The sequence below is a fragment of the Triturus cristatus genome, chromosome 10 (assembly GCF_964204655.1).
Source record: "Triturus cristatus chromosome 10, aTriCri1.1, whole genome shotgun sequence".
NCBI lineage: Eukaryota > Metazoa > Chordata > Amphibia > Caudata > Salamandridae > Triturus > Triturus cristatus.
Window position 1 is genome coordinate 405,801,862 of NC_140593.1, and position 26,427 is coordinate 405,828,288.

The 26,427-nt window shown below is 45.0% G+C and overlaps 1 protein-coding gene across 5 annotated transcripts in view; it reads right to left on the minus strand.

Annotated features, from left to right (window-relative positions):
- ARHGAP21 (Rho GTPase activating protein 21) overlaps window positions 1–26,427 on the minus strand; it is a 442,217-nt gene that overhangs the window by 87,039 nt on the left and 328,751 nt on the right. For all 5 annotated transcript variants that reach the window (XM_085631689.1, XM_085631687.1, XM_085631691.1 and 2 more), the window contains 4 exons: window positions 25,184–25,292; window positions 25,059–25,095; window positions 14,649–14,774; window positions 2,539–2,829 (listed from right to left, as the gene is read on the minus strand). In XM_085631689.1, the coding sequence (XP_085487815.1) occupies window positions 2,539–2,829; window positions 14,649–14,774; window positions 25,059–25,095; window positions 25,184–25,292 (563 nt within the window). The remainder of the gene's footprint in view (window positions 1–2,538; window positions 2,830–14,648; window positions 14,775–25,058; window positions 25,096–25,183; window positions 25,293–26,427) is intronic.

Genomic DNA, 26,427 nt, shown 5'->3' on the forward strand with positions numbered 1-26,427 from the left:
GTTGTTGGCAGGCGTTGCAGTCCGTGGAGTCGTGGTGCTCGCCGAGACACCACATACAAATAAGATGCTGGTCCGTCGCGGACATTTGCCGCAAACAGGAAGTACAGGTTTTAAAGCCTGAGGGCATTGCACACTGTTCTAGACGCAAAGAGTCAATCTAGGGCCTGAAAACAGGCCAAAGGAACCGCTCACTCCGAAACTGATGTCAGCGCGCCGTGAGGGACTTATATGACCTTGCTGACATCACGTACGTGGACGACGTCAGGGCGGGGTCGAGTGGCGACGTCCCCCGGCGCGCAGAGGTGCTGCTGCAAAGTTTTTTCCGGATCCAGTCTGACGTCTGGGGACATTCTAAGTTAAGGAATCTGCGGCTAGATGTCTCTATCAGATTGAAGTAATACTAAGAAGAAAGATCTTACACTGCACATCCTTACAAGTGACCACTGTTTTATTGTACAAAAACAAAGGAAAAGCACAACTCAATCCATTAGAGATCCCAAATCAACAATCTAGCCATATGCATTTTCAGCGAGATATGAGAGACACTGTAGATAGGTAGTGATTGTCATTAAAGTTTATTTTTTCTTATGAGAATATGGCTAACCTGCCTTTAGTTGCCATTTGAATGCTACAAAATGCAGTCAGTCTGCACTCAGTATTTTTGAAGTCCAGCATATTATCTATATCAATATAGATTTCTGATTTTTTTAGACATCATTTTTGAGTGAATGTAATCTATCAACTTTGGTTTTAATGTGATATGACTGTTAGTGTAAATGTGTAATCTTATATGGTAAAAGCCAGAATCATATCCAGTGTTAAGCATCGGGTCACTTCCTGCTGGAAAATGTTCAGTGTGTACCTACTGCATCACCAGCGTCAGTTAAAGCTCTTACATTAACACCTTTTTTGTCGTGCTATTTGAATTTGGGATCTATATAGCCTGCTGAAAGTACTTTTTCATTGAAAGGTTAGAATGGACTGAAAACGTGCCTTTTTTTTCAACCACTAACAATATTGCTTCTTATGATGTAATTATGTTACTAGTTATCCAAGTCTTTAAAGCTGAAAAAAATCCAAGTATGTCAATTAGTGCAACTAGAGCTAATTGATATTTGTTATGAAATGTAAATTTGATTAACTTTATACAGGTTCCCATTGAAGACTTCCAAATAATTGATTAATGAATTCGATCTAGTTACTACAAATTAAATTATTGTTTAAGAAAGCTAAGTGGTACATCATTTTTTTGTTGTTGTATAGGGCATCTTCTTGACAGTGGTTACAACCCAGTACTAGATAAAAGAAAGAACAGATGTTTATTAGTTAATGCCTCATGTGCTTCCCTGCTTGGTGGAAGCAGGTTGTGGCATGGGTGACTGATATTACAAGAAGATTTCAGCACCTTGACAAAAAAAAAAGTCAATACTTGGTTTCACTGCTAAACATTTATAATTGCTATTTACAGTGCTGAGTTATGGGGTATTTTCAACTGAAAGGCAATCCAGCAAGAAGAAAACAGATTTCTTAAGAGACTGCTGGCCCTTCCCATCTCTGCTGCCAATTACATCAATCATAAAGAACTGGGGCTGACATACCTGGAAGACTTGATCCGTGTCCAGCCGGACCTGCTCTGGCTATCAATATGGGAAGAACCCGGAAGTCTGACATAATACTGGACTGCCTCACCCTGGATAAAGGTTTGCAATTCCTTTGGATTGTTTATGTTAAGATTGTTTATAGTCATATAAGAATAGAATCTTTTTCTGAGATCCCTTGACCTTTGTTTAACTAAGTAAAAGGAGCAGGACGGAGGCTTTTTTCCAGTTCGAGGAGTCCCAGTGGCTCAGGAGTCTCCAGACATGTCCAACGACACTGATAACATCATTAATTATTTGTGGAGTGCTCGCAGCAGGCAGGAACTTTCACTCCTATTTTGTTTTAGATCAGACATTGTTAAGTACCTGTTATGCTTTCCCCTGGACTATACACAGCATCTTGATTCCATATCTTGCCCGTGTGACGATGTTTCTAAACAGACTATGCGCCATTTCATCCTTTTCTGCAAATTTTACTCGCAATATTCCAAGTTGTTTTCAACCCCCGTTTTAAAGTAGTACTGTTATGGCCCAAATCAATGAAGACCCGCTCTTAGATTCTTATTACTTTTACATAATGATTAAAAGTATTTTAATGTGGGTGCATTTTTAAAGGCTGCCACCCAAGCACAAACTTCGATGCACTGCTGCAATTTGGTACTGTACACGATATTTTATCTTCCTAGTTGAGACATTTTATGTATTGGTCAGATCTTAATTTAAATTGTATAATGTTTTTAACAAGAGTTATGGAGTAGACCCAACCAGAGTTAGAACCTGTCACATTCAGGGTTGAACACCTCTTTACACTGAGTGCACTAGATGCCACAGCAAAAGTACTTTTTCAAAAAAGCTTACAAAATTATTATTTTTTTTTTAAAACAATTGCACACCGAATAATTACATTTTAAAGAAAAGATATTTCAAAGTACATCATTACCTCCTCATTTAGGTTACTGTTGTCTTGTATTGCCTTAATCCATGCCAACATGCTATCTCGATCTTCTGCCTGGAAAAGGTACTCGCAGTCAGATAAGGTAAGCCGAAAAACATGTTTTCGTTTGGTTTCACTATAAGAAATGTCTATCAAGCAAGCATTGATGCTTATTGGCTGTTCCTCCTCGGAATTAGGGAAAAAGGACTGTTCTTTCTTATCCTTGTGCAGGTACAAAGATGGACCTCGAAGAACCACATACATCTGCTTCCATGGCCGAATGCTACCTCCAACTCTCTGAAAAACAAAAAACAGGAAAACAGTAACTTTCTTGCACTTTTGTTTGACTAATACAAGCAAAGACCAATTATCCCCTATCAATGTAATTGGATGCATCAGGTAAATAGGTGAATTGTAATTGTTTTTAGAGTCTGTATATATTTGAAATTGTGCTATTTTAAAATTTTACCTCGTTCCTTGTTCCCGTATCAGAGTCCCCAAGGGTTCCCACTCTATTTCGCCCACCGGTGTAGCCGATCTCTGGTGCTGTCGCCGGCACGTAGAGGACAGCCGCCGCCATCTTAGGGGAAGGCAGGGTAGCGGTCCAGATCTTGGACGCCTCCCACCCTCCTCCTTATGTATAAAAATAGAGGGATTTCCCGTCCCCGCAGTGGGCGGGCGCGCCGATGGCGCGCCAAAGGCGCGCCTAAGGCAAGCCCGTCTGCGCCCGTCCGCGCCTGGTCCGTGCCCAGGCCCAGCTCCCCTGCCTGTCGCTCTGACGTGAACCCTTTCTGCTGGTCCAGAGAGCAGCTCCTTCAGATAAGAGCAGGTATGTGTACTCCGTCCGACCGTTGTGCTCCTGACAAGCTGGATGGGCGTCCTTTTTCATGTCCTCATTGTGATCAGGTACTCTCCCCTTTGCGTAAACGCGCCCTCCCTCTTCCCAACTCAATCAAGCGTCCTTCTCACTCCCCGACATTGAAGGCTGGCTTGGTCAACTGCCGTTCTCTTCCTCGTCATGCTAGTGAGATATGGACTTCGCTTGATACACATGCTTGGGATATCCTATTTCTCACTGAGTCCTGGTTAAAAGACTCTTCCAATCCGGATATTCACTTAGCTATTCCCCCTGGCTATCTTTTAATGGGCATTAATCGAGAGGGTGGAAAAACTGGAGGTGGTCTTGCTATTATATTGAAATCTCATCTCCACCTGACTATTAGTAAACTTACTAATATCGGACTGATTGAAGCCATGTACTTTACCATTTCAGACTCGGCTGCTGTGATTTTGGCTGGTATTTTAGTGTATAACCCCCCCCAACGCCTCAGCCCTCTCCCTCAAGCCATTGATACATCAGATAGCGGATCTTTCCCTTAAACATCCGCATTTTACAGTGCTTGGGGACTTCAACCTTCATGTTGACAATCCTACCTGTTCCCAGGCCACTCAGCTATTAGACACACTACAGGGCTTAAACTTGACCCTATTAGTACAGGGCCCGACGCACGTTGCAGGCCATACCCTTGACTTAATCTTTTCTAACCATCCTGGAATTACTATTTATCCTTCCCTCCCCCTCACCTGGTCTGACCATTACTTTCTTCCTTTTGATCTCACTCTTCCTTCTGCACCTGGTCTGGTGGCGCTTGGTAGGGAGTATGGGAGAAAATGGCATAAAGTCACTCGTACTGCCTTAGATTCCTTTTTCTCATATCTACCAGACCCTTTGTCTAAAGATGTTGATGCTAACGTGGCGCAGTTCAATTCTGCTCTATTGCTTGCCATCGATGCCATAGCACCTATTCAACTTATTACTTCGGCTAGATCTCGACCTTCTGCTCCATGGTTCTCCCTTGCCCTACGTGAGGAAAGGAGTCGCCTCAAAAAATTAGAACGTAAATGGCGGCTAACCTATGATTTAGAGGCTAAAGCCATCTACAAGTCTGCCTTAAGAAACTTTTCTAAACTAAAAAAATCTACGTTGAGAGAGTTCTTTGCTCTACAAATTAAGAATGCAGATAATCTTTCTAAAACTATCTTTAAGATTGTCAAGGACTTCGTTAAACCCCCTGCTATGGTGCCTCAGAGCTCCTCTAGTCAGGCTTTATGTAATGGTTTGTCGGCTTTCTTTCATGACAAAATTGACAACATTACGTCTTCCTTTCCTACGGTACTGCCCTCCCATATCTCCTCCTCCAGTGATTCTACCAGTTCATCACTAATGGCTTTTAAAGAGCTTACTACTGAGGCCGCACTTAGTCTGCTCACCCAGTGCAAGTCTGGCTCCCCTCTAGACCCGGTCCCTGCTAGAGTCATGGGCAACCTGGCTCCCTTGTTAGTCAGACCCCTACTCTCTATTTGGAACACTTCATTGTGTACGGGCCAGTTCCCATCTATTTGGAAGGAGGCTATGTTAGTCCCCATCCTGAAGAAAGTGGATGCGGACCCGACGCAATTCTGCAATTAGCGCCCCATCTCTCTCCTTCCTAAACCGGCGAAAGTCCTGGAAAAGGCTGTGCAACTACAGTTGGCAGAGTATTTAGAAACCAATTCCCTGCTTCATGACTCACAGTCAGGATTCAGAACTGGTTTTAGCACGGAGACTGCTTTGCTAGAGGTCTCCGAGACAATTCGGGAGTGTGTGGATAGGGGCGAGGAGGCCATGTTGGTTCTCCTCGACCTATCCGCTGCGTTTGACACGGTGTCCCACGATATTTCATTGGATCGGCTGAGGCAGATTGGATTGGGTGGTTCCGCTCTATCTTGGATCGCCTCCTTTCTAACTCAACGTACTCAGAGGGTTTTTCTTAAACCGTTCAAATCAGAGGGTAAACCCCTCCTATGCGGAGTGCCTCAGGGCTCAGCGCTTAGCCCTCTATTTTTTAACGTGTATCTTGCCCCGTTGGCTGAGGTCGTGGAATCCTGGGGGATCAGAGTGATCTCCTATGCTGATGATACTCAGCTTATGTTTTCCTTTAGAGATCACTCTGACTCCAGTTTCACCAGCTTTCATGACTGTCTTGGCAATATATGCTCCTGGATGACTTCTAATCATCTCAGACTCAATACTGATAAGACGGAGGTCCTATTTTTTAATCAGAAAACCTTCCCCTCTACCACTTTGTGGTGGCCGAGTGTGCTTAATCCTCCTCCTATCCCTGTCCAAACTGCGCGTAACCTGAGCTTTCAATTTGACAACGCTCTTTCTTGTAAAGCTCAAATTAATAAGGTTACGGCAGCTTGCTTCGGGAAACTGCGTATGATTAGGAAGATCTTCCCTTATCTTCCTCTAGATGCCCGTAGAACTGTCATCCATGCCATGATTACGTCACATTTGGATTATGCTAACAGTCTCTATGCCGGTGCCCCCTTGTACCAAATTGAACGTCTTCAGATCATTCAGAATGCGGCGGCGAGACTGATAGGCAACATCCCCTATCGCCAGTCGGTTGCATCCTACCGTAGGAAGTTACACTGGCTTCCCATTGCCCGCCGCATTCAGTTTAAGATGCTGACGCTTGCTTTTCGGGCCCTCAATGGGCTAGGCCCAGGTTACTTGAGAAAGAGATTGGTGCTTTCCCAATCGGCCAGATCCTTGCGGTCGAACAACCTAAGACTTCTTATTGTTCCTCGATTCCGCCGCTCCAGAATGGGCGGTAGAGCCTTTACCGTTATGACGGCCAAACTCTGGAACAGCCTGCCACTTGATCTGAGATTTCTTCCTTCAGAATCTATTTTCCGTAACAAACTTAAAACCTGGCTGTTCTCCACCCCTTAATTGCCTCTCTCTCATAGTATGCAGTCTGCAGCGCCGGGACACCCCCTTTGGGGGTAGCCGTGCGCTTTATAAGCTTCTTAAATAAATAAATAAATATGTGAATTCATGACAACTCCACACACATACTGGGATTTTATTTCAGTCTGGTCATGTATTTCAAAATGGTGAGTTTTGCTATGCACAAATTCTAGCTGCTGAAATAATGGGAAATGTTCTACTGTTAAAAGCACGAGTGGATCATTTTTTTTCAAAGTGGTAATGGAAAGAGATCAGGCAAGGCATTTTGGAATGCACAATCATTCATGAGGAAAATGCCTTCACGTCTATGTTACAGGAGATTTTGAAATGTTTTCCATAAGTACTCCTGAGAACCACTCCCCTCAATTACATAGATCACTCTTTGAAACCTATGTCAGTTCCCCCAAAACCTGGAATGTGAATCCATATCAAGAGGACATTTTAACCTTATTTTGTTATTCGGTTGAGTGTCTTTCTAACTTGTGACAATTTTATGTTGCACTTTAAAAGGGAACATCTCTTAAGGCGGCAATGCTTAGTGGCATAGCAAGGTTGCTAGGGGCATTAAAGGAAGCAACTGAAATTGCTTTCTCTTCCTCTTAGTTGGGAAGCACAGGTTGTTCCGTTGCTCCCTAGCTAAATTTGCACTATAAATAACACCAATACATTAATAGGCAAAATTATGCCTCCCCACCCATCTCCCCCAAAACGAAAAAGAAATCACAGCATTTATTACCATATCAAGTTTAAATATTTCCTTCTGAAATAAATAATGCTTAAGCCCACTTTACTGCTGAAAGTTAACTATTTGTTTGGGAAATTGCTTCAAAACTCTTCTTTAAAGTTCTACAAAATGAATTAGGGTAACATTCTCTCACCACACAAACTGTAGCGTTTTTAACAGTGGGCTAAAACCTATAGTTCTGTGTAGTTGCCTACTGCATTTACACTTCAATATCATTTTCTTATGTTTGCTTGCCTTTACCAGATATGTGACTTTTATAATTTAATGATAATTGAGTTATCATTAAATTATACTTTGTACAACAAACGGGCAAGTAGAAGAAATTACTTACCTTTGGTAAAGCTCTTTCTGGTGCACACTTTCTAAACAGATTTGTCATCTCATAATACTCCTTAAGCAGAAGGCTGGATCTACAAACTTTCCTTCAGGGGTGCTCCTGTGAGGAGCTTGGTGGCAGCATGCGGCTCCATACCATCAACGAAGTGATTGAGCAGAGCCGCATATAAGCTCCATCCCTTTGCGCTGACATCAGCTTCTTTTTTTCTCTTTAAATGCCTTTCAGATGCAGGGCGTGAACAAATGCTGGTACCAGTGTGCCGAATAATTAACTTAGGACTTTTTCGGCAGTTAAATAGAGGCCACTACATAAAACAAGAGAAGGGGGGATGGAGGGCAGTGAGGAATCTGCAGTTAGAGTATTCAACCGAAAGAGCACTATCAACGGTAAGTATCTTGATCTTCTAATGGGTAAGTCTAACAGCAGATCACCCATCCTAGAACAGATACCAAAGGAGTACCTCCTCAGCTGAATAGTCTGGAGAGTGCACTCAGACCAAAACATCCTACAGGACCGAGTACGGAAGGTGCCCGTCCCCAGCCTGTATGTCAAGGTAGTAGTGCTTCAAAAACGTAAGCAATAACGCCCACATTGCGACCTGATAGAGGTCAGTGACAGGCACAACCGCAGCAAATTCTGTGGTAGCAGCCATATTCCTGGTAGAATACATTCTCAAAGCTTGAGGGGAGCTGCTTGTTGGCCAGTACACAACAGATCTTGATGCAGAGGACTATCCACCTCAGAAGGGTCCTCTTCTGAACAGCCTTCAGATTCTTCGCTCCGGAGCACCCCACAGAAAGCGGAAAACCCACATGATGTTCCTTTGTATGATCAGTGCAGAATCTTAAAGCCCTTTTGGGGTCCAGACAAAGGAGTATCTCCTCTTTCAACAGGTGACTGGAAGCACAGAACATTGGCAGAGTGATGGAGTGCCCAACGTGAAAGAGAGTCACAACTTTTGACAAGAATGTCATCTAAATACTCCGCACTAACTTGTCTGGGGAAAAAGGTGGTCTATGGCAGTTGCACTGCAAGTGTCTAGAATTCACTCATGTGACAGGCTGACGTAATTCCGATAAGGAAGACAGTCTTCAAAGGTAGGAGACGTTGCGAGCAACTATGTATAGACTCAAAAGGCGTACACATGGGAAACTTCAAGACAGCATTAAGGTCCCACTGTGGCATCACAAATGGTCCGGGAGGGAACGTGTGTTAAATTTCATCACAACAGGGGATTTAAAGAAGGACGGTTTGTCCGGTAAACATACAAAGGCTGCAGGTCTGACAAATGGGTTTCGTGGTAGGAAGCCTGGAGGAACGGATTCAATACACAACTTCAGGCAGCAGATCAAATGCAGTAATTTGCAGCAGTTCAATCTCTACACTTGTTGGTGTAGATTGGGCAGATTAGGGTAGAGGGCCCTGCCCTGCTGCTGTGACCGAATATCTTTGCGACATGTAGGCTTTTCGGAGGACAGATGCTTATGCCCAGCAGATCCTGGACCTACATTCCTAGGCCAATCCAGAGCCACTAGGATGACTTGGGCCCGGTTGTTCTTTATCTGTTTCACAACTACATACAGCAGAGGCAGGGGCGGGAAGATGTACAGGAGTCCATTGTTTCACTGAATTCAGAATGCATCCCCTAACAAGTGTTTTTGGAGAAACTCCAATGTGCAAAACTTTCAACATTGCACATTGTAGTCTGTAGTGAAACGATATAGCTGGGGTTCTCCCCACTGTGGGAAAAGGTCCTATGCCACTTTGAGATGTAGACTTCTCAACTGATCTACCAGGCATTGCCGGGTCAGCTCATCTGCTGTAGTATTCAGGGACCCTACTTGGTGGTTTGCGATCAGGGTGTGCCCTGGTGAGCCAATTTCCCCAGAAGGGTAGAGCCTCCTGGCACAGAACTTCAGGCTGCTTTGCTTGTTGCGGTGTCACATGGCAATGGTGTAGTCTGAGATCCTTCACCAGCCTTCCCTTGATAGGTGGCAGAAAAGCTTTAAGAGTCAGAGAGATGGCCCACAACTCCAGACCGAATTAGCTAGATTATGTCAGAGACCACAGTCCTCTAATCTTCAACTCTCTAGAAGACCTCCCCAACCCAACAAGGGCCAGACCATCACCACAATCTGCTCTGGGTGAGAGAGGGAGATGGGCCTGCCGCTGGACCACCTGCTTTCAAGCAGCCACCACTTTCAGATTATGCGCTATCTCTTCTAAAGACTGGATGATGTGTGTCAGATTTTCTTGATGCTGGACCCAATGTAACTGGAGATTCCATTGCAGAGCCCACATGTGTTTCATCTGACATAGCTGACAAGGAGGATGCAGAGGACTGGGAGGCCAAGAAGCCTCAGAGTTGCTCTCAACATGATTCAGGACAGATGTGTAAACCTAAGAATCATAGCCTGAATATCCTGGAGTCATTGCGGCGAAGGTAAGGCCCAGAAATGGACTGTGTCCAGGAGACATCCAATGATAGAAGCCTATGCAAAGGGGTGAAGTGTGATTTGGCTCACTGATTATGAACCTATATTCATTGTTTTCAGACTATCAGCTAGTTGGACTGTCGATTTTTCTATAACCACAAGCCTAGCTTCTATTTTTATTAGTCTTTCTTCCAATGGGCTTAAAAGGTTTCTCATGAGGGCGCCTATATCTGCCAGGGTGACATCCTCCTCAATAGTCTCAAGCGAATTTAATTCGACTTGATTGCTTGTCTCCCCCGGTGGATTAAAGCACGGGGTCTCAACTCTACCTTTTTGCATTTTTTCCCTAGTATTTAGGCTGAAACTTTTTGACAGCGGGTTCAGGGAGGGTTTTGGGATGTTTAGCTTTCGCACATTCTTGTTCTTACTTCCTCCTCTGTTGTTCGGGATAGCTCCTTCTCTGGTCCCCTTTCGCTTTGTCATTTTTGGGCATGTGGAGTTGACTTTGTCAGAATCTGGCGCGGGGTTTGTAATAGGTATGGGGTGGGGTTGAGCAGGAGGGAGGGTTAACATACTAAAATCAACGAGATCAATGGGGTCCTTTCTGCTTAACTGGGAGGTACAATTTGATATGTCCAATGTCCCAGAAAGATTAAATGTGCCATCCACCCCTGTGTCCAACGTAAGGAGCTCTGTGCTTACCACAGGTGATTTTGCCAGAGCCAAAGGACCCATGGACGATCTCCGCACCCAGTCCAGTTCTTGAGATATTCGTCTCTCCAGGAGTGTTATATCCTCAATTAGCAAGGACCCAGCTTTCACAAAGTAGTTGTCCAATGTTCCCTTTGGTGTGGGTTCAAGAGCCTTGGCACTTTTACTCCTTGTTTCTCTTGTTGACATTTCTGGAAGTGGGCACAAATGCTGGGGGTCGCGTAACTAGATGATAGCCCTCACACTCCGCCAAAGTTTCCGGGGGGTCCAGGGGGGGAAGCCCAGGCCCAGCCTCTCCCGTCCTCTAACGGCCTCAAACAGCCCGCTCTTTGCCCGGTCTTCGCCCCGAGCTCCGCCCCGCGCGCGTCCCGCTAGCGCGTGTGGAAGGGGCGTGGATAAATAAGGTGAGGGCTAAGAGGAGGAGCTGGCGGGAAGAGGCCGCAGGTGCAGCGGTGGTTGCCGCGCTGAGCACCCTGGTCCTCGCAGTCCCGCCGGCAGAAAGAGCGCACACACAGGCTCCCGGAATGTAGGTAAAGTTCTTGTCAGCAAGGATGGGCTCCCAACACTCTCCCAGCAGCACAGCACAAGTTGGAATCAGCGAGCGGCACCATGAACCTCTATAATATCAGAATCTTTGTAGTCTGAAGGAGACTACAACTGACTGCGACGAGCACGCCTTCCACTGCCAGTCATTGAGGTAGAGGAAGACTGAGTTCTCCCGACCTCCAGAGGTGGGCAGCAACCATCACTGTCACTTTCATAAACACAAAGGTGGTGCTGGAGAGACTGAAGAGCAGCACAGCAAACTAAATAATGCTCCTGGCCTATATTGTACTGCAGATAAAAACTGTGGGACTGCAGGATTAGTATATGAAACTATGCCTCCTGCAGTTTAAGGAAAACAGGCAGACAGGGCCTGGGGCAGCATGAGCATTTTGAATTCGTCATTCCACAGGAAGACATTCAAAAGCTGAATGTCCAAAATATGCATGAACCCACTGCTCTTCTTCAGGGCAAGGAAAGAGAGAGAGACACAACACTTTTCTTTTTCAGAGTTCAGTGCCATCTAGATAACACCCTTGGAGACCAACACTCCCACCTCTTGCAACAGAACGGGAATGTGACGCCGAGATGATTATATGAGGTCGAGATATTGGACCGTTCTGAACACGATGAGGGTACATGACTGACTAATAGCGCGGAATACTACAGATCGTTACACTTGAAGAATTTGCAATAAGCCTACCGCCTGAGATTTACTGTAAGAGGACGCAGCATTAGGCTTCTGGATTTATTAGACAAAGCCCTTGATCATACAAAGTATTGCCCTGATGAAGTCCATGACCTAATATAGTCAGGACGAAACACGTGTTGGCTGGCAGGGGGCTTGCATCGAAGAAGCTCTGTCAAGAAATAAAGACAAGACTTGAACAGCTGGAATTCATTTGAAACTTTTTTTGATGTGCACTAGCACCATTATTTGGACTTTACTTTGAACCCTATTGCTCGGTTTTCATAAATTTGAGAACGGGAATGTGTTTGTCTGAATTTCGCTCTGATGTGCGCGGAATATTGGGCAAGGTAATAAGAAAAGGAAGGGCATAGTTATGTTGACTGATTAAGACCTACCTGTTGGAGGTGATAAATTGCCACCCTGGAAGGAAATGATAGCCCCTGCCCCTCATTAGATGGGGAGGAGTTACTAAAATGGTTTTGTGGCTAGAGGACCAGTTCCCTTTTTTCACTGTGCACTGATTGCCAGACCTGCATCTACGGTCGAAAGGATTGGAGTGACTGATGTACTGGGTGGGTAGACTGTCACTGCATAAGCCTGCCCTCTGGAATAGTTTATGACTTTTTGGTAGTGGTGTAAAAACTGCTTGACAGGGGTCAACAGACCCAAGGACTGTGCTGTAGCTCTACTTTCCCCAAAGTCTGCCTTTACACTGGAAAGCTTTGACCCATCAAAGGGCATATCTATGAGAAAGGCCTATACATCATCAGAAATTCCTGTGGCACGCATCCACATGTGGCGACAACGTACAACACTAGTACTGACTGTCCATTCCAGGCAATCTCTAGCATCCAGATGTGCATGGATAACATATTTAGTTGAGTCCTGTTGATAATGGATTATCAGGGCCAAAGAGGCCCAAAGGTCTGCCGGGACTGCTGGCAAGATCTTGCTGCCCATCCCCTAAAGTGTATGTTCCAGCGGATCCAGCAAACAAACTGCATTTACTGACTGAAACGCTAGTCTAGTGGAGAAAAATAGTAACTTAGCAAAAGTCCCAAACCTCTTGGATTCTCTATCCAGAAGAGTGGTTGGGTTTCACTTTGCTGGTTGAGGCCTGTAAAACAAGGCTCTCAAGAGTAGGATGTTTGGTAAGAAAATCGGGTTCAGCAGGAACCAGTCTGAGACACCCGACTACCTGCCTTTTTACAGCAGGGAAGCAGCAGGGTTTTGAACAAGGGTCTATCAACGTACCTGTGAGGGAGTTGTTAAAATAGAACAAGGGCACAAACGTAGCTGGTCCCGACTGTCAAATTTGTCAGGACATTCAATTTGATCTAAAATAAAGGCTGATGTAAACCTAGTGCCTTAGCTGCCCTTTGGATCGGCACTGTTAAGGAGACACTTTCTTCCGTTGGTGGTCCAAGTGGTGAGTCAAGCCCTACCTGAGGAAAGGTATCCAGTCCTTTGTAATCTTGCAAATCCATTTAGAAAGCATCGTTATTCTGAAGGGGGAGAAAGTCATCCTCCTAACCACCATCAGTATCCACATCCTGGGGTGTCCCTTGTTCTTGCATAAGGTTTGAGCTAAAACAAAATGCAAACACTGCTGACATGTATGATGTTGCAGAGCCACAGGGTTAAAATCAAAGTGCATGACAACCGGTTGGACTTTTGTGATTTTGTAGCACAACATCAGTAGAAATTGAGCCGAAGTCGATTCTGTACCGGACATCTGTATCAGATTGAATCCTCCTCTGGCGCTGTCAGTAAAGCCAGAGTGGAAGTCTGTTCTGGCATCGGTATGAGTCCCATAAAATGTCCCAAGGAGTGACAGGGCACTAAGGATGGATCTGCTGGTAGTAAGCCGACTGGGAACTCTGAGGTCCCTTGGGGCTCAAAGGCATGCCAGAGGGAGCCAGAAGCGCACATAAAATATGCAAGATGACCTCCTTGAAGGGTTGAACCTGATGCAGTGTCGCCGGGGAACTCTAGGGGCACTGAGATCAGTTGAGGTATTCGGTTAATGACCGTAGACCTCAAAGGAATACGACGGATATTATGACGCCCTCGCTCCTTCTCTTAAGGATGAGAGTGGCAGGATAGGGTAGCTTTTGATGTTTGTATTTGGACTTTGATTTAGTCGTCCCGGAGGTCTTTGAGCACAAAGTTGATCATTCGTGGGAACGGTCTTGGTAATGGGACTAAGTCCGTGCCCGTGACTTGGATCACGAACAAGACTTAGGCAAAGACCGTGACTAATACTGATGTTTGGCAACATACACCTTCACCTTCCAGTCCCAATCGCCTTCAGGTTCACAAGGGTACATTTATCATACAACTTTGAGTCCGAGCCCTGAGACATCTTATGCGAACACGTGACCGACATCTGCTTTCTGCAGTAACACGGAATGGTGTGAAACCAGTTGTCTTAGGTGAGACATCATTCCGTGGCACTCGGGAGTCATCAGAAAAATTACAAGGTTGGGAAGGGAACTTCGGATCCAGGTGAGAAGCTGCAGAAAGAAAGGATTTGTCAGCGCACATAGGTGGCACTTATATACTGCTGCAGTCCATCATGTCTCGGGTGTTAAGTAGCCAACATGGAACTGCACGGCACTGAGTAGTGCGCAGGAGCACTGTTGAAGAGAAGTTCCTGGATCCAGTCTGGGGAGTATTCTAAAGCGAGGAATACAAGACATACCTAGCATCTCCTGAATAGAAAAAAAGTATCTGCACCAATGAACTCTAAATGAAACCTTATCTCAGTCACACTCAGGTGGAGGACAAGGTTAAACAACTTTTTCAATTGAGAGGAAATTACTAGATTTACAAAAACTATTTAAATCCTATACCTTTCCCTTCTCCGTAACAAGCTGTCGAAAATAAAGCCAGCCTTCTTTTGTGGAGTCACTAAAAACTTCAGAGGACGAGTCTTTTCGTGATTCCGAGTCTTCAGATAAATGTTCATCTTCAGGACCCTGAAAAAAAGGTAAAGCAATACTATGATTGGAACAATTCAATTAATTCCACCTTTTAAATCTATTATCAGTAGCTAATGTGATTTTATCAACTATTGAAGAGAAAAGTCTCCATTCGGTAAGCATGCTTGTTAAAAAACACTTGGGGATATGATCTTTGAGCCACTAATGGTAGAGGTTATTTGAGACTTTAAGAAAATTGATAGCAAAACTAATTGTAGGTAACGGGTTTTGCGTAATTCAAGGCAAACATTCTGCACTCTTTGTGTACACTAGGGGCTTTGGTTCAGCCTCCTTCAGCCACTGGTTTCTTGGTTTGGAAATTTTAGCCTCTGACTTGAGACACTGTTCATAACATTTTGGTTTAGCCCACAGGAGTATTTTACTCTGAACTTCTTTCTAAAAACTGTCTGGGGGTGGTCTCCTTCCACTTTCACTGGAATGAGGGATTATTTTACATCTGCCAACTACACCCTGACATCAGACAATTAACGTATTTCATCCACCCCACAGGAACATGTGGCGGGGTCGTGCATAAGGTGGAACGTGGTTTTACAAAAACCTTTGTTGGACGCAGCTTCGTCCCAGGCTCTTCAGATGGTCAAAGGGGTATCTTGTAATTCCAGGTTCAGCTATACAAAGCTCACTTATGCACTTCAGGCCTACCTAGCCGCTCAACTAATTAATCAAATGTTTCGATGCTCTCCCCCGAATGCTCACATTGCAGGAGGCAGGGTTCTATCACATGGTGTGGGACTGCCTAATACTACTACTGACTTGGCACAAGGTAACTGCAACAGTGGCGGAGCTGGCGACATATGCCCTCACTCCTATGCCCTCCTCCAGCCTGCTGGTGATCTGCCCCTGCAGGTAAGGAGACAAGCACCTGCCTAGATTTATCGGTTTTGCCTTTGATTTGTTTAAACGTCAGGTGGCCATTGCCTGGATGTCGTGTGACCCCCGGTGATGGCTCTGTGACCTGCTGACATAGACTCGCGCAGGGACTCGCACGCTTCTGGGACTCCGGCTACAAGGGATTCTTCACACCGGTGGAGAATGGTGGGAGACTTTCCTGCTTAATGTAGAAGCCAAAAATGATGCACATCCCCCCTGAAATATACATCTCTACTCATCCTGGATGGGGGCCCCTCTGGGCTCCCCCCCAAATACCCTCGGTGACACAACTACACATGATTATTTGTACTTCACACCTGGCGAGCGAATCCTGAGGCCATCTCATTACCCTTTCCTAAAGCATGACTTCTGACGTTTCACTTCTTTCGCAGTCTCATAAGCATGTTTCTTTAGTTCTGATGTTTTGTTTAATTATGACATTTACAAAACGTGCTTAACCGTGCTGCCATTGTTGACTGATATATGGCCTTTGTATGCGCTGCCTGTTGCAGCAACTCTCTGCCAGCAGCGATAATTGTAGCAGCTATCTCATTTTGTGCATAAAATCTAATAAACATTTTTTTTATTTTAAACACACAAAAAAATGTATTTCAGCAAAGCACTCTATACACAAACAACCTTTTAAAATTAAGGCTGCATTTCTGCATTGTTTTTGTCGGCATTGGAGTGTGAGGGGCAAACCTACTGGTTTTGTCAATGTTTATTAAAATTGTTTCCACTCATGATGCAGTCCATCCTAATGTTATTGCTAAGTATATGATTGGTAAAATGTTTTTTCGTACATTGTTATTTGTAGGGGGAAGAGAAAGTTTGGAGGGTGAAGTTTAATGTGAAGAAAGTATTGTATTGTTCTTTACATGGAACTTGGCAAAGTGGTATACTGCAAGGTGGCAGCACATTACAAAAGTGAATTGTAATATATTTGTTTTTTAGAAATGGAAAAAAAAAAGTTTAAAAAAATGTATATGATTGGTACACATAATAGAGCGAGTCAATTTGAAAGGAATCATGCTTTTAATACTACTTTTGCACACACTGGGCTACACCTCACTATCTGGTTTTGGTTCAGGAAAATGTAAACTTTAGTTATTCATTAAAGTGTGACCTGAAACAGCACAACAGTGATAAGCCGACAGCATATGTAGGAGGCAAATATCTCTGCTTAAGTTTCTTACACTTTTTTATGCAAAATCACAATGCAGTTCTGATTTGGTCCACCTAGTTTTGATGGGTGAACAAAAAAAGCAGTAAGACTCCAAGGTTACAAGATATAATAAAAATAGTTGAATAAAAAAGCTACTGTGAATGTTGCGATCTCACAAGCCACTGTTCCACCAATATTACTTGCATTTGTGGCCCCTAACCAATAAGTTCCAGAGCCACCAAGGCTCCTTTATACCTCTCGGAAAGACAAGGCCACCTGGCAGTACAAAGCATGACCATAGTTGCCTTCTCCTTTTCCTGCTACAAGGCACTCCTATGTTATCAGCCCAAGTCAAGCAAGTACACAGTGAGGAGGGGAAGTAATAAGGGGTTGCTTGTGATCGAACATGATCTGGCCTTGACCATCGAGTAACTGTGTGTGGGGATAGGATATTTCCTCTTTCTTGTTCAAGTCAAAAGATGACTGGACTTGCGTCTACTCCCACGGCCCCAAAGGTGCTACATCAAAAGAGCCCTTTATTATCGGACTTCGAATACAAGCAGTTCACTATTCTCTCGCAGAACAGAGTTGGCCTTCATATGACTGTTCAGGACACAGATAAGCAGAAATCAGGCTTACAGACCCACGTTCAAGCAGGGGAAAAAAATCTGAAGCATAAAGCTGTGCTAGACAGCACTAATGCTTTATGAAATAAATAACGGATATCTACTTATATCACGTTTAAACAGATAACAGGATGTGGACAGTTATGGAACACGGCTTACAATAGTCAGCACAGTTCCTATTTGTACTGAGTAGAGGGGCACCTACTGCTTCTTATTGTTTAGCTGTTATTGGTACCATGAGCAGCTCTCAAAAATGTAATAGTTGTGGAGTATAATGAATTAATACATGAAGGATTTAAAAACTTTCACTGCTGCATTCTGACAAGTAAACTGCATGCTATACATAGTTCTATTGATGGCCTCTGCTGCCCACATCCTAAAATAACATTTGAATGATCCCATGATAAGATGCTTTTGCAAGAAGAATGATGGCTTGTGCCCAATAAAATGTAAGGAATATGCTACTTACCAGTATGCATCTGTTCTTTGAATGTAGAGTTGCAGAGCTACACATTGTGCATAGATTGTCATCTGGTGTTGGGCCAGGATGTTGCAGTTGTTTTTCTATTGGAAAGTCTCTGGAAGTCACGAGGTATGTGACTCCTCCTTTGGATCATATTGCGCATGGGCTTCGGCTCCATCCTCAGATTGTTTTTCGCCAGCGGGGAAATTATGCAGCTTTGTAAGAAACAGTTAGATGCCCATGTGTGCTGTATCTAAATAAGATAAACTGGAACAGATAAAGGTAGCCGGGTGGGCGTGTGTAGATCTGCAGCTCTACATGTCAAGAACAGATGCATACTGGTTAAGTAGCATATTCCGTTCAAGGCATATGAGCTGCAGATTACACACTGTGCATAGATTGTGTAGCAGTACCCCCTCCTAGCGGCGACCACCAGTATCGGTTGCCTGGCGCACACTAGCCTGTTGCTTAGTTTGCACATCTACACAATAGTGTTTAGTGAAAGTGTGCGGTGTAGACCATGTAGCTGCTTTGCAGATATCATCTAAGGGGATGTTCCCTAAAAATGCCATGGAAGCCCCTATCTTACGTGTAGTGGGCTTTAGGGGGAACAGATAGTGTTTTTTTTGCTTTGTGGAAGCAAATCTGGATGCATTTAACAATCCACCTAGCTATCCCAGATTTGGAGATGGGGTTGCCTTTGTGTGGTGGTGAGAAAGACATGAATATTTGTTTGGTCTTGCGAAAAGGATGTGTTCTCTCTATGTAGTAGAATAAAGCTCTTATGACGTCTAGGGTGTGTAGAGCTCTTTCTGCAATGGTTTGTGGCTGCGAGAAGAATACGGGCAGTTGCACAGATTGATTGAGGTGAAAGGGAGAAATGACTTTAGGGAGGAATTTTGGATTAGTGCGGAGAACAACCTTATTATGATGCATTTGCAGAAAAGGTTCTTGAATGGAGAGTGCTTGTATCTCACTGACCCTTCTCTGGGAAGTAATGGCTACAAGGAAAGCCGTTTTCCATGTTAAAAATTGAAGCTCGCATTTATGTAGAGGTTCAAATGGAGGCCCCATTAGTCTTGTGAGAACGATGTTTAGGTTCCACACCGGTGACGGTGGCACTCTGGGGGGAATTATTCTTTTAAGGCCTTCCATGAAGGCTTTTATGGCAGGTACTCTGAAGAGTGATAGATGCTGTCTATTTTGTAGATACGCTGCTATGGCAGCAAGGTGTAGTCAAATAGACGTGTAGGCTAGGTTGCATCTTTGTAGGTGCAGTAAGTAGCCTATGATGTGTTGGATAGACACATCTAAGGGATTGACATTCTTGTTGTGAGAATAAATCACGAAACATTTCCACTTGGCTGCGTAGCAAGCTCTAGTGGTAGGTCGTCTAGCTTCTTTAATGACGTTCATACAGTCAGGGGGAAGATTAAGGTAACCGAATTCTAGGATTTCACGAGCCAGATCGCAAGGTTGAGCTGAGCTGGGTCCGGGTTTCTGATCTCTCCATGGTTCTGGTTTAAGAGGCGTGGAGAGAGGTGTAACTTTTGGTGCGGAACTACGGAGAGTTCCAGCAATGTGGTGTACCACGGTTGTCTGGCCCAAGTCGGAGCAACTAGGATTAGAGTTAGGGAATGTTGCTGTAGTTTGCGCACCACTAATGGAATGAGTGGGAGAGGCAGAAAAGCGTACGTAAATCTGCCTGACCAGTTCATCCATATCGCATTGCCTTTGGACAATGGGTGTGGATATCTGGTGGCGAAGCTTGGGCATTTTCGTGGGTGGCGAAGAGGTCTATCTGTGGTTGCCCCACATTTGAATGAATGGTTGAAGAACTTGTGGATGAAGTTCCCACTCGTGGGTTTGTTGTGTTTGACGGCTCAACACATCTGCAATGGTGTTTTGGACTCCTGAGACATGTTGGGCTAGGAGAAAAATGTTTTGAGGTTGGCCCACCTCCTTATGGTCTGTGCTAGCTGAGAGAGTTGCAGAGAGTGTGTGCCGCCTTGTTTTTGAATGTAGTACATTGCTGTCTGTGCAGACTAAGACAGCCTTGCCTGAGACGTGTGTTTGAAAGGCTTTTAGGGCTAGAAATATGGCCAGTAACTCCAGATGGTGGATGTGGAGTAACTTTTGTTGAGGTGTCCACCTGCCCTGCATGGTGTGATGTAGTAGGTGAGCTCCCCAGCCGGAGAGCGATGCGTCCGCAGTTAGAACTATTTGAGGAACCGGCTCTAGGAACGGTCGCCCTTTGGAAAGGTTTTTGGTGGTCCACCACTGCAGAGAGCGATGGGCACGACCGTCTACCAACACTAGGTCTGATAATTGACCCTGAGCCTGGTTCCATTGGCGTGCTAAGCACTCTTGCAGGGGACGCATCTGGAGTCTTGCATGAGGTACTATGAATATGCAAGAGGCCATCATCCCTATCAGTTGCATAAACACTCAGACTGGAAGAGAGTGTTGTGGTTGAAATTTGGCGCGAAGAGCTTGTATGCTTGCTATCCTGGCGGGACTGGGGTAGGCTAACGCTCTTGAGGTGTCTATGGTGGCACCGAGGTATTGTTGTACGTGGGATGAATGCAGCTGGGACTTGGCATAGTTTACTGTGAAGCCGAGGTCGTGAAGTAGTTGGATAGTGGCGCGAGTGTGGTGTATACACTGGTTGTATGAGCTGGCTTTTATGAGCCAGTCGTCTAGGTATGGGAAGACGTGGATGTGTTGTCTTGTCAGGTGTGCTGCTACTACCGTTAGGCACTTGGTAAACACTCGTGGCGCAGTGGTGACTCCAAAGGGGAGTACTTTGAATGGATAGTGGTGACCGTACACTACGAATCTGAGAAACTTTGTGAGCGTTGTGAACGGGAATGTGGAACTAGGCTTCCTTGAGGTCTATGGTGGTCAGGAAGTCGTCCTGGGAGAGCAGAGGAAGCACCTGCTGGAGTGTGACCATGTGAAAGTGGTCTGGGTGGGTGTACTGGTTTAGGGGTCTGAGGTCCGGAATGGGTCTTAGAAACCCGTCCTTTTTTGGTATGAGAAAATATAGGGAGTAAACTCCCTTGTTTTGTTGGTTAGTAGGAACTGGTTCTATTGCATTCTTTTGTAGGAGGGTGATCGCCTCCTGCTTTAAAAGTGACAAATGTTCCTGTGACATTGGGCGCTGATTGGGTGGAATGGTTGGGGGGGGGGGGGGGGGGGGGGGTGTAGATGTTAGTTCTAGACAGTAGTCTGATTGAATTATCTGTTGCACCCATTTGTCTGAGGTGATGGTAGCCCAGACAGGAAGGAAATTGTGGAGTCTGCCACCGACTGGAGTGGAATAGTCTGGGGGTAGTGGAGGGAAGTCACTGGGTGGGGGTGGAGGCAGAGCGAGAGGTGTTAGTTTCGCCTCTGCCTTTGTTGTTGTTACCCCTGTAACTGCCTCTTTCGTAACCCCTACTGAAGGTGGATTGGGTAGGGGCCTTTTAGGAAGTGGAGGCGGTGTCGGAGGAGTAGCCTCTGGTGGTGCTTCTAAAGGAGGAACGGCAAAAGGAGCGCCTGGGAGCTAGCGACTGCAAGGCTCCCATAGATTTTGCTGTGTCTGTGTCCTTTTTCATTTTCCGAGGGCTACATCGACATTACGGCCAAACTGTTGTTTCTCATCAAAGGGGTGGTTCAGGATGGAACTCTGAACCTCAGGTTTGAACCCTGAAATGCGTAGCCAGGCATGCCTACGCAGAAGGACGCTAGTATTTATTGCCCTGGAGGCGGTGTCAGCTGCATCGAGGGCACAACGGATGGAGGTATTAGTGATAGTTTTACCCTCCTGAATTAGTTCGTTGGCCCTATGTTTATATTTGTCAGAGAGGTGTTGCATTATTGACTCCAGCTCATCGTAGTGTGCCCGGTCATATCTGACTAGGAGCGCTTGGATGTTAGTAATGCACATATGTTGGCCGCTTGGGACGCTGTACGCTTGCCAGAGGCGTCCAGGAGTTTAGATTCCTTATCTGGCGGTGGAGCCTCACCTGATGCCTGGGAATTGGCACGTTTCCTCGCATTGGAGACTACCAGGGAGTCTAGTGGTGCGGGGCCTTTAATGTAGGTTGGATCTGTTGGGGCGGCCTTATATTTTTTTCTCTATGCGAGGGTTAATGACCCTGGCCCTAACCGGGTCTTTAAAGACCTCTGGTGTGTGCTTAATAACCCCCTTAAGCATGGGCAGAATTGAGGTGGACTTCTGTGCAGTGTCAAATGTATCTAAGAGGAAATCCTCCTCTACGGGGTCTGTGTGGAGATCAATCCCGTGGTAGAGGGCAGCCCTATGGAGTAGCTGGTTAAAGCCCATGGTAACCTCTGGGGGGTGGAGGGTCTAGAAGAGTAAATATCGTCCCGCTGGACGTTAGGGACGTCTGGGATGTTGTAGTCGTCCCATGGGTCTGGGGAGCATGTAGGAGTAGGGTCCCCTGTTGGTTGGTTGTCCGCCCTGTCCCCTGTGTCGTAGATAATGTCATCATCATCATCCTCATCTGGTGATGGTGTGGGAGAATGATGGGGTGGGGGAGGAGGAGGAGGTGGAGGAGGTGAAGGAATCCTCAAAGGGGAGGTGGCAAAGTCTCTCCTTTTTGGTGGTGGAGCTGGTGCAGACTTATCCAGTGATCTTTTTCTGGTGCTGAGCTTCAAATGGCCAGTCTTTGGATCCTTTGCGAGGGTTTTCTGGTAAGGATCGGGTCGAAAAAGTTCCTCTGTAGGGGGCAGATCCGTCGGTGCCGATGGTGTCGGAGCCGTGAGTTTTTTAGGTGTCGAATCGGCACTGGTTCTTGGTTTGGAACCGTGGGATTTAGAAGTGTCTTTTGATTTCCTCGTTTCCGAGGTGGGTTTCGGCTTGGAGGTTTGGGAGTCTAGGTTATTCGGCTTCTTGCTTGGCTTCGAGGAGGTTATCGGTGCTGAGGAGCCGGTGCCAGTGTTCGGCACAGAGTACTTCGGTGTTAAGCTCCGCACGGACGAGGAAAGGGGAGTTTTCTTTTTCGGTGCCGGTGTCTAGGAGATTTTTTCGGCACCGAGGGTAGGCTGGCTCAAGCCCGAGCTGCCTGAAGGCTTGATGGGTTTCTTAACCGGGCCCGGAAGCGAGGTATGGGAAGCAGTCTTTTAGTGCATACCTAGGCCCGAAGGTGAAGGCGTGACCGAAGCCTTTTTCAATGGCGTGGAGGGGGGTTTAGGGTCGGGGGTCGACGTTTGTACTCACGCCCCTCTGTGCCGGAGTGATGTCCTCGACGTCGGAGTCATCAGCTTCGGAGGCGCTGACGAGGACCTCCTTGGTGTGCTGTTGTTCCGGAACATCGACGCCTTCTTCGAAGATGTCGTCGGGGATCGAAGTCGACGAGTGAGCCATTGTTCTCCTTGCTCGTCGGTCCTGGATCGTTTTCTTCGATCGGAAGGAGGCGCAAGCTGGACAGTCCCTTGCCTCGTGTTATGGAGAGAGGCAGAGGCTGCACACCTCATGGAGATCGGTGTGGGGAAACTTCGACCCACATCGAGGACACTTTTTAAATGGCGTCCTTTCCATGAGTCAGGACCGGAGCCCAAGTACGCCTGAAGGCCTTCGTCGGCGACCGGAATCGAAGACTTCGATTGTTGAGAGTCGCGTCGAGTGTGGAGAACGCGATTGAGACAATACTGTTGAAGGGGGGGAGGATTGCACGCCGAACTGGAAAACTGGAACGGTTCCAAACTGAAGCACGAAGAACACACCCGAGCCCGATGGTGGAAAAAAAACAATTTGAGGATGGAGCCGAAGCCCATGCGCAATATGATCCAAAGGAAGAGTCACATACCTTGTGACTTCCAAAGACTTTCCAAGAGAAAAACAACTGCAACATCCGGGCCCAACACCAGATGCCGATCTATGCACAGTGTGTAATCTGCAGCTCATATGCCTCGAACATATGTTTTTACTATGCATGTATGTATATAATATTTTAAATACACTTCTAAATCTTAATGGTTTTGTGTATAAAGTTAATGAGCCAATGCCCAAGTTATCTAATAATGCAAGACAACTGCTTGACTACAGCAATGCCTTAACTTGACTGCAGTTGGTGACCCGTAGTGTGAAAATTCCAAACAGTTTTCAACACAATGTAGAACCAAGGATCAAACAGTTGGGAGAGTTATCTAGATTATATTATGATCAATACAGTTATGAAGCTACATCTAAGCAGGTATGACCATAGCATATGATTTTGACCCTTTCCACCTTGGCTCTGACTGATTATGCACCCATCATGGAGGTCTGCTCATTCTCATCCGCCAAACCCCACTGGATCGCCTCAAGTACAGAGAATACTTAAAGGGACAGAAGATTTTGCTTGGGTCAAATATGCTGTAAAATTATAATAAGTCTGTTTAGAGGAAGCAGCTCTGTAACCTGAAAATTTGTAATCCTGATCGATTCGGAAGCTTGCTCCTATGTACCAAAGGGTTTGTGGATAAAATCTTGTCTCCTAGAGGTGAAGCAGCCAGCACCTTAATTCGCCCCTGGGGTAGTCATATTTTGCTCATGCATGTAAACCCCAAATTGACTAGGAAGCAGCAAGACTTGAGAGGGCTGAGAAACAGCAGAGACACTTGGGAAGGCCAGAGACCATACGGTTCATACTGTGGCTGAAAATTCAAGTTTTGTAGGAATTTAAGTCTGAGATAATTTTACTGGGGATTTTCCATATAAGTTATGTAATATCTTCATTAGAACCAATTTACCGTTCTTAGCCAACCATGTGCGCTCATGATTTAGATTACATTTTTACTAAGTTTCTGATGAACATACCCAATAGGACACTAGTTAGTAGTTGTGTGGTAATGCAAAGTCCTCTGACTTATGTATTGGCAAATTATTGTTTTGAAACGTTATCTTCCCATGGTAAAACCTCTTGCAGAGTTACCTACACTGTAAGGATCGTGTGACGAAGACAAAAGCTACTACAAAATTCTACAGTGGCAGAGAGTGCCCCAATAGAGAACCTACCACCCTCTCCAAATATGGGAGATTTTCTCGTTACCGCTCATCAGCATCTTTGATCACAAATAACAGACATGCTAGTGGGAAATAAAATAGCGGACCAATAATATAAAAAGTTGAATAAGAAACAACTCACCTTGATGCCCTTTAGGCTAGATACGTGCTGAAAAGATCTGCATGTTGAAAAAAATAGTATGTTGTTACAATGAAGTAAATACTCAATATTCTAGATAAAAAAATAAAACTGTGTTAGGGACTTACGATTTTCCTTCTTCTTTGTAACTATCTAGTCCTTCATCACAGGATTTGGATCGCTCAGTTTTACCGTTTGGTTGCACCTTGAGGAAAGTAGGTCTGACGGCGTCTGTAACTGAATAATAAAATGCATTATTTTAGGAGTTTTGATGACAAAAGAAAAATAGTAAATAGATTCAATAACTGTTATACAGGGATGAGAACACAATAGTAGCTTATAAAGAAGAAACCACTCGTGTTCTACACTGCTACCAAAAAACAATCCGTTCCTTTCAAGATGGATATGTTTTACAATCTTGCTATGATGGGGCTGAAGCACATTCATGTTTTACATAGCAGAACAGCATGTGAACACTACAGCAGAAATGATTTAAAACTCAAGAACTAGAGCAATTACATCAAGTAAAACGTGGTATGAACAGGCATTGATTCAGCCAAGAGCAGCCCATTTTAAAGTCAACCTATGAATGTGGATGTATAGGCGTGCCTCGTTTGACTGCTATATCTAAACAGCTGAGTTGCAGATCACAGCCAAATATTTTGTTGATGGATTCTCGAGGACCTGTTTGAGGAACAATTGAAGGCAAAACATACTCCACAAAGGAAGAGAGCAGCTAAAGGAGAGTAGAAATGGGCATCCCTGGAATATAGCTCAGACACCATCTATACAACATGTGCCTCTATGTGGCCAGTCGTACTCTGCTAACTTATGCACTGCTGATAGATATTTTTATCTTTGTGTGCACTGGATTTATTTGAATCCTGTAGGTACACTTTGTCCAAAACAATTACTAATTAATGTCCTGAAACAACCTCAAAGAATACCAAGTTTTTGGGGTATAATACCCTGGTTTCTACAAATATTAAGCTGCCCTAGACACAGAATTAATGCGAGTGGACAGCTATGTGGTATAAGGTGATGATGGACCTCCAGGTTAATGGCTTTCAGGAGCATATGGCTTCGACCAATGAGTGATCCTTACAGATTTATTACATTGTTGGTTCTGCTGGAATTGGACCTGGCAGTAGACTAATTTGTAAATGGCACTTAAACTTGATGCAAACGCATTTACACTTAAGACAAGCAAGAAATTTAACTGTGACAATGTGGTGGAGTTGACTGGTGTGGCGTAGGGTATCTAGTACAATAGGGCAACCCAGTATACCCCCAAGGAACTGCATACTGTAAACTACAAAACAAATAGGTTCCTGGAGGATTTATTCCAACCTTTTTTTGTTTCCCGGTCAAA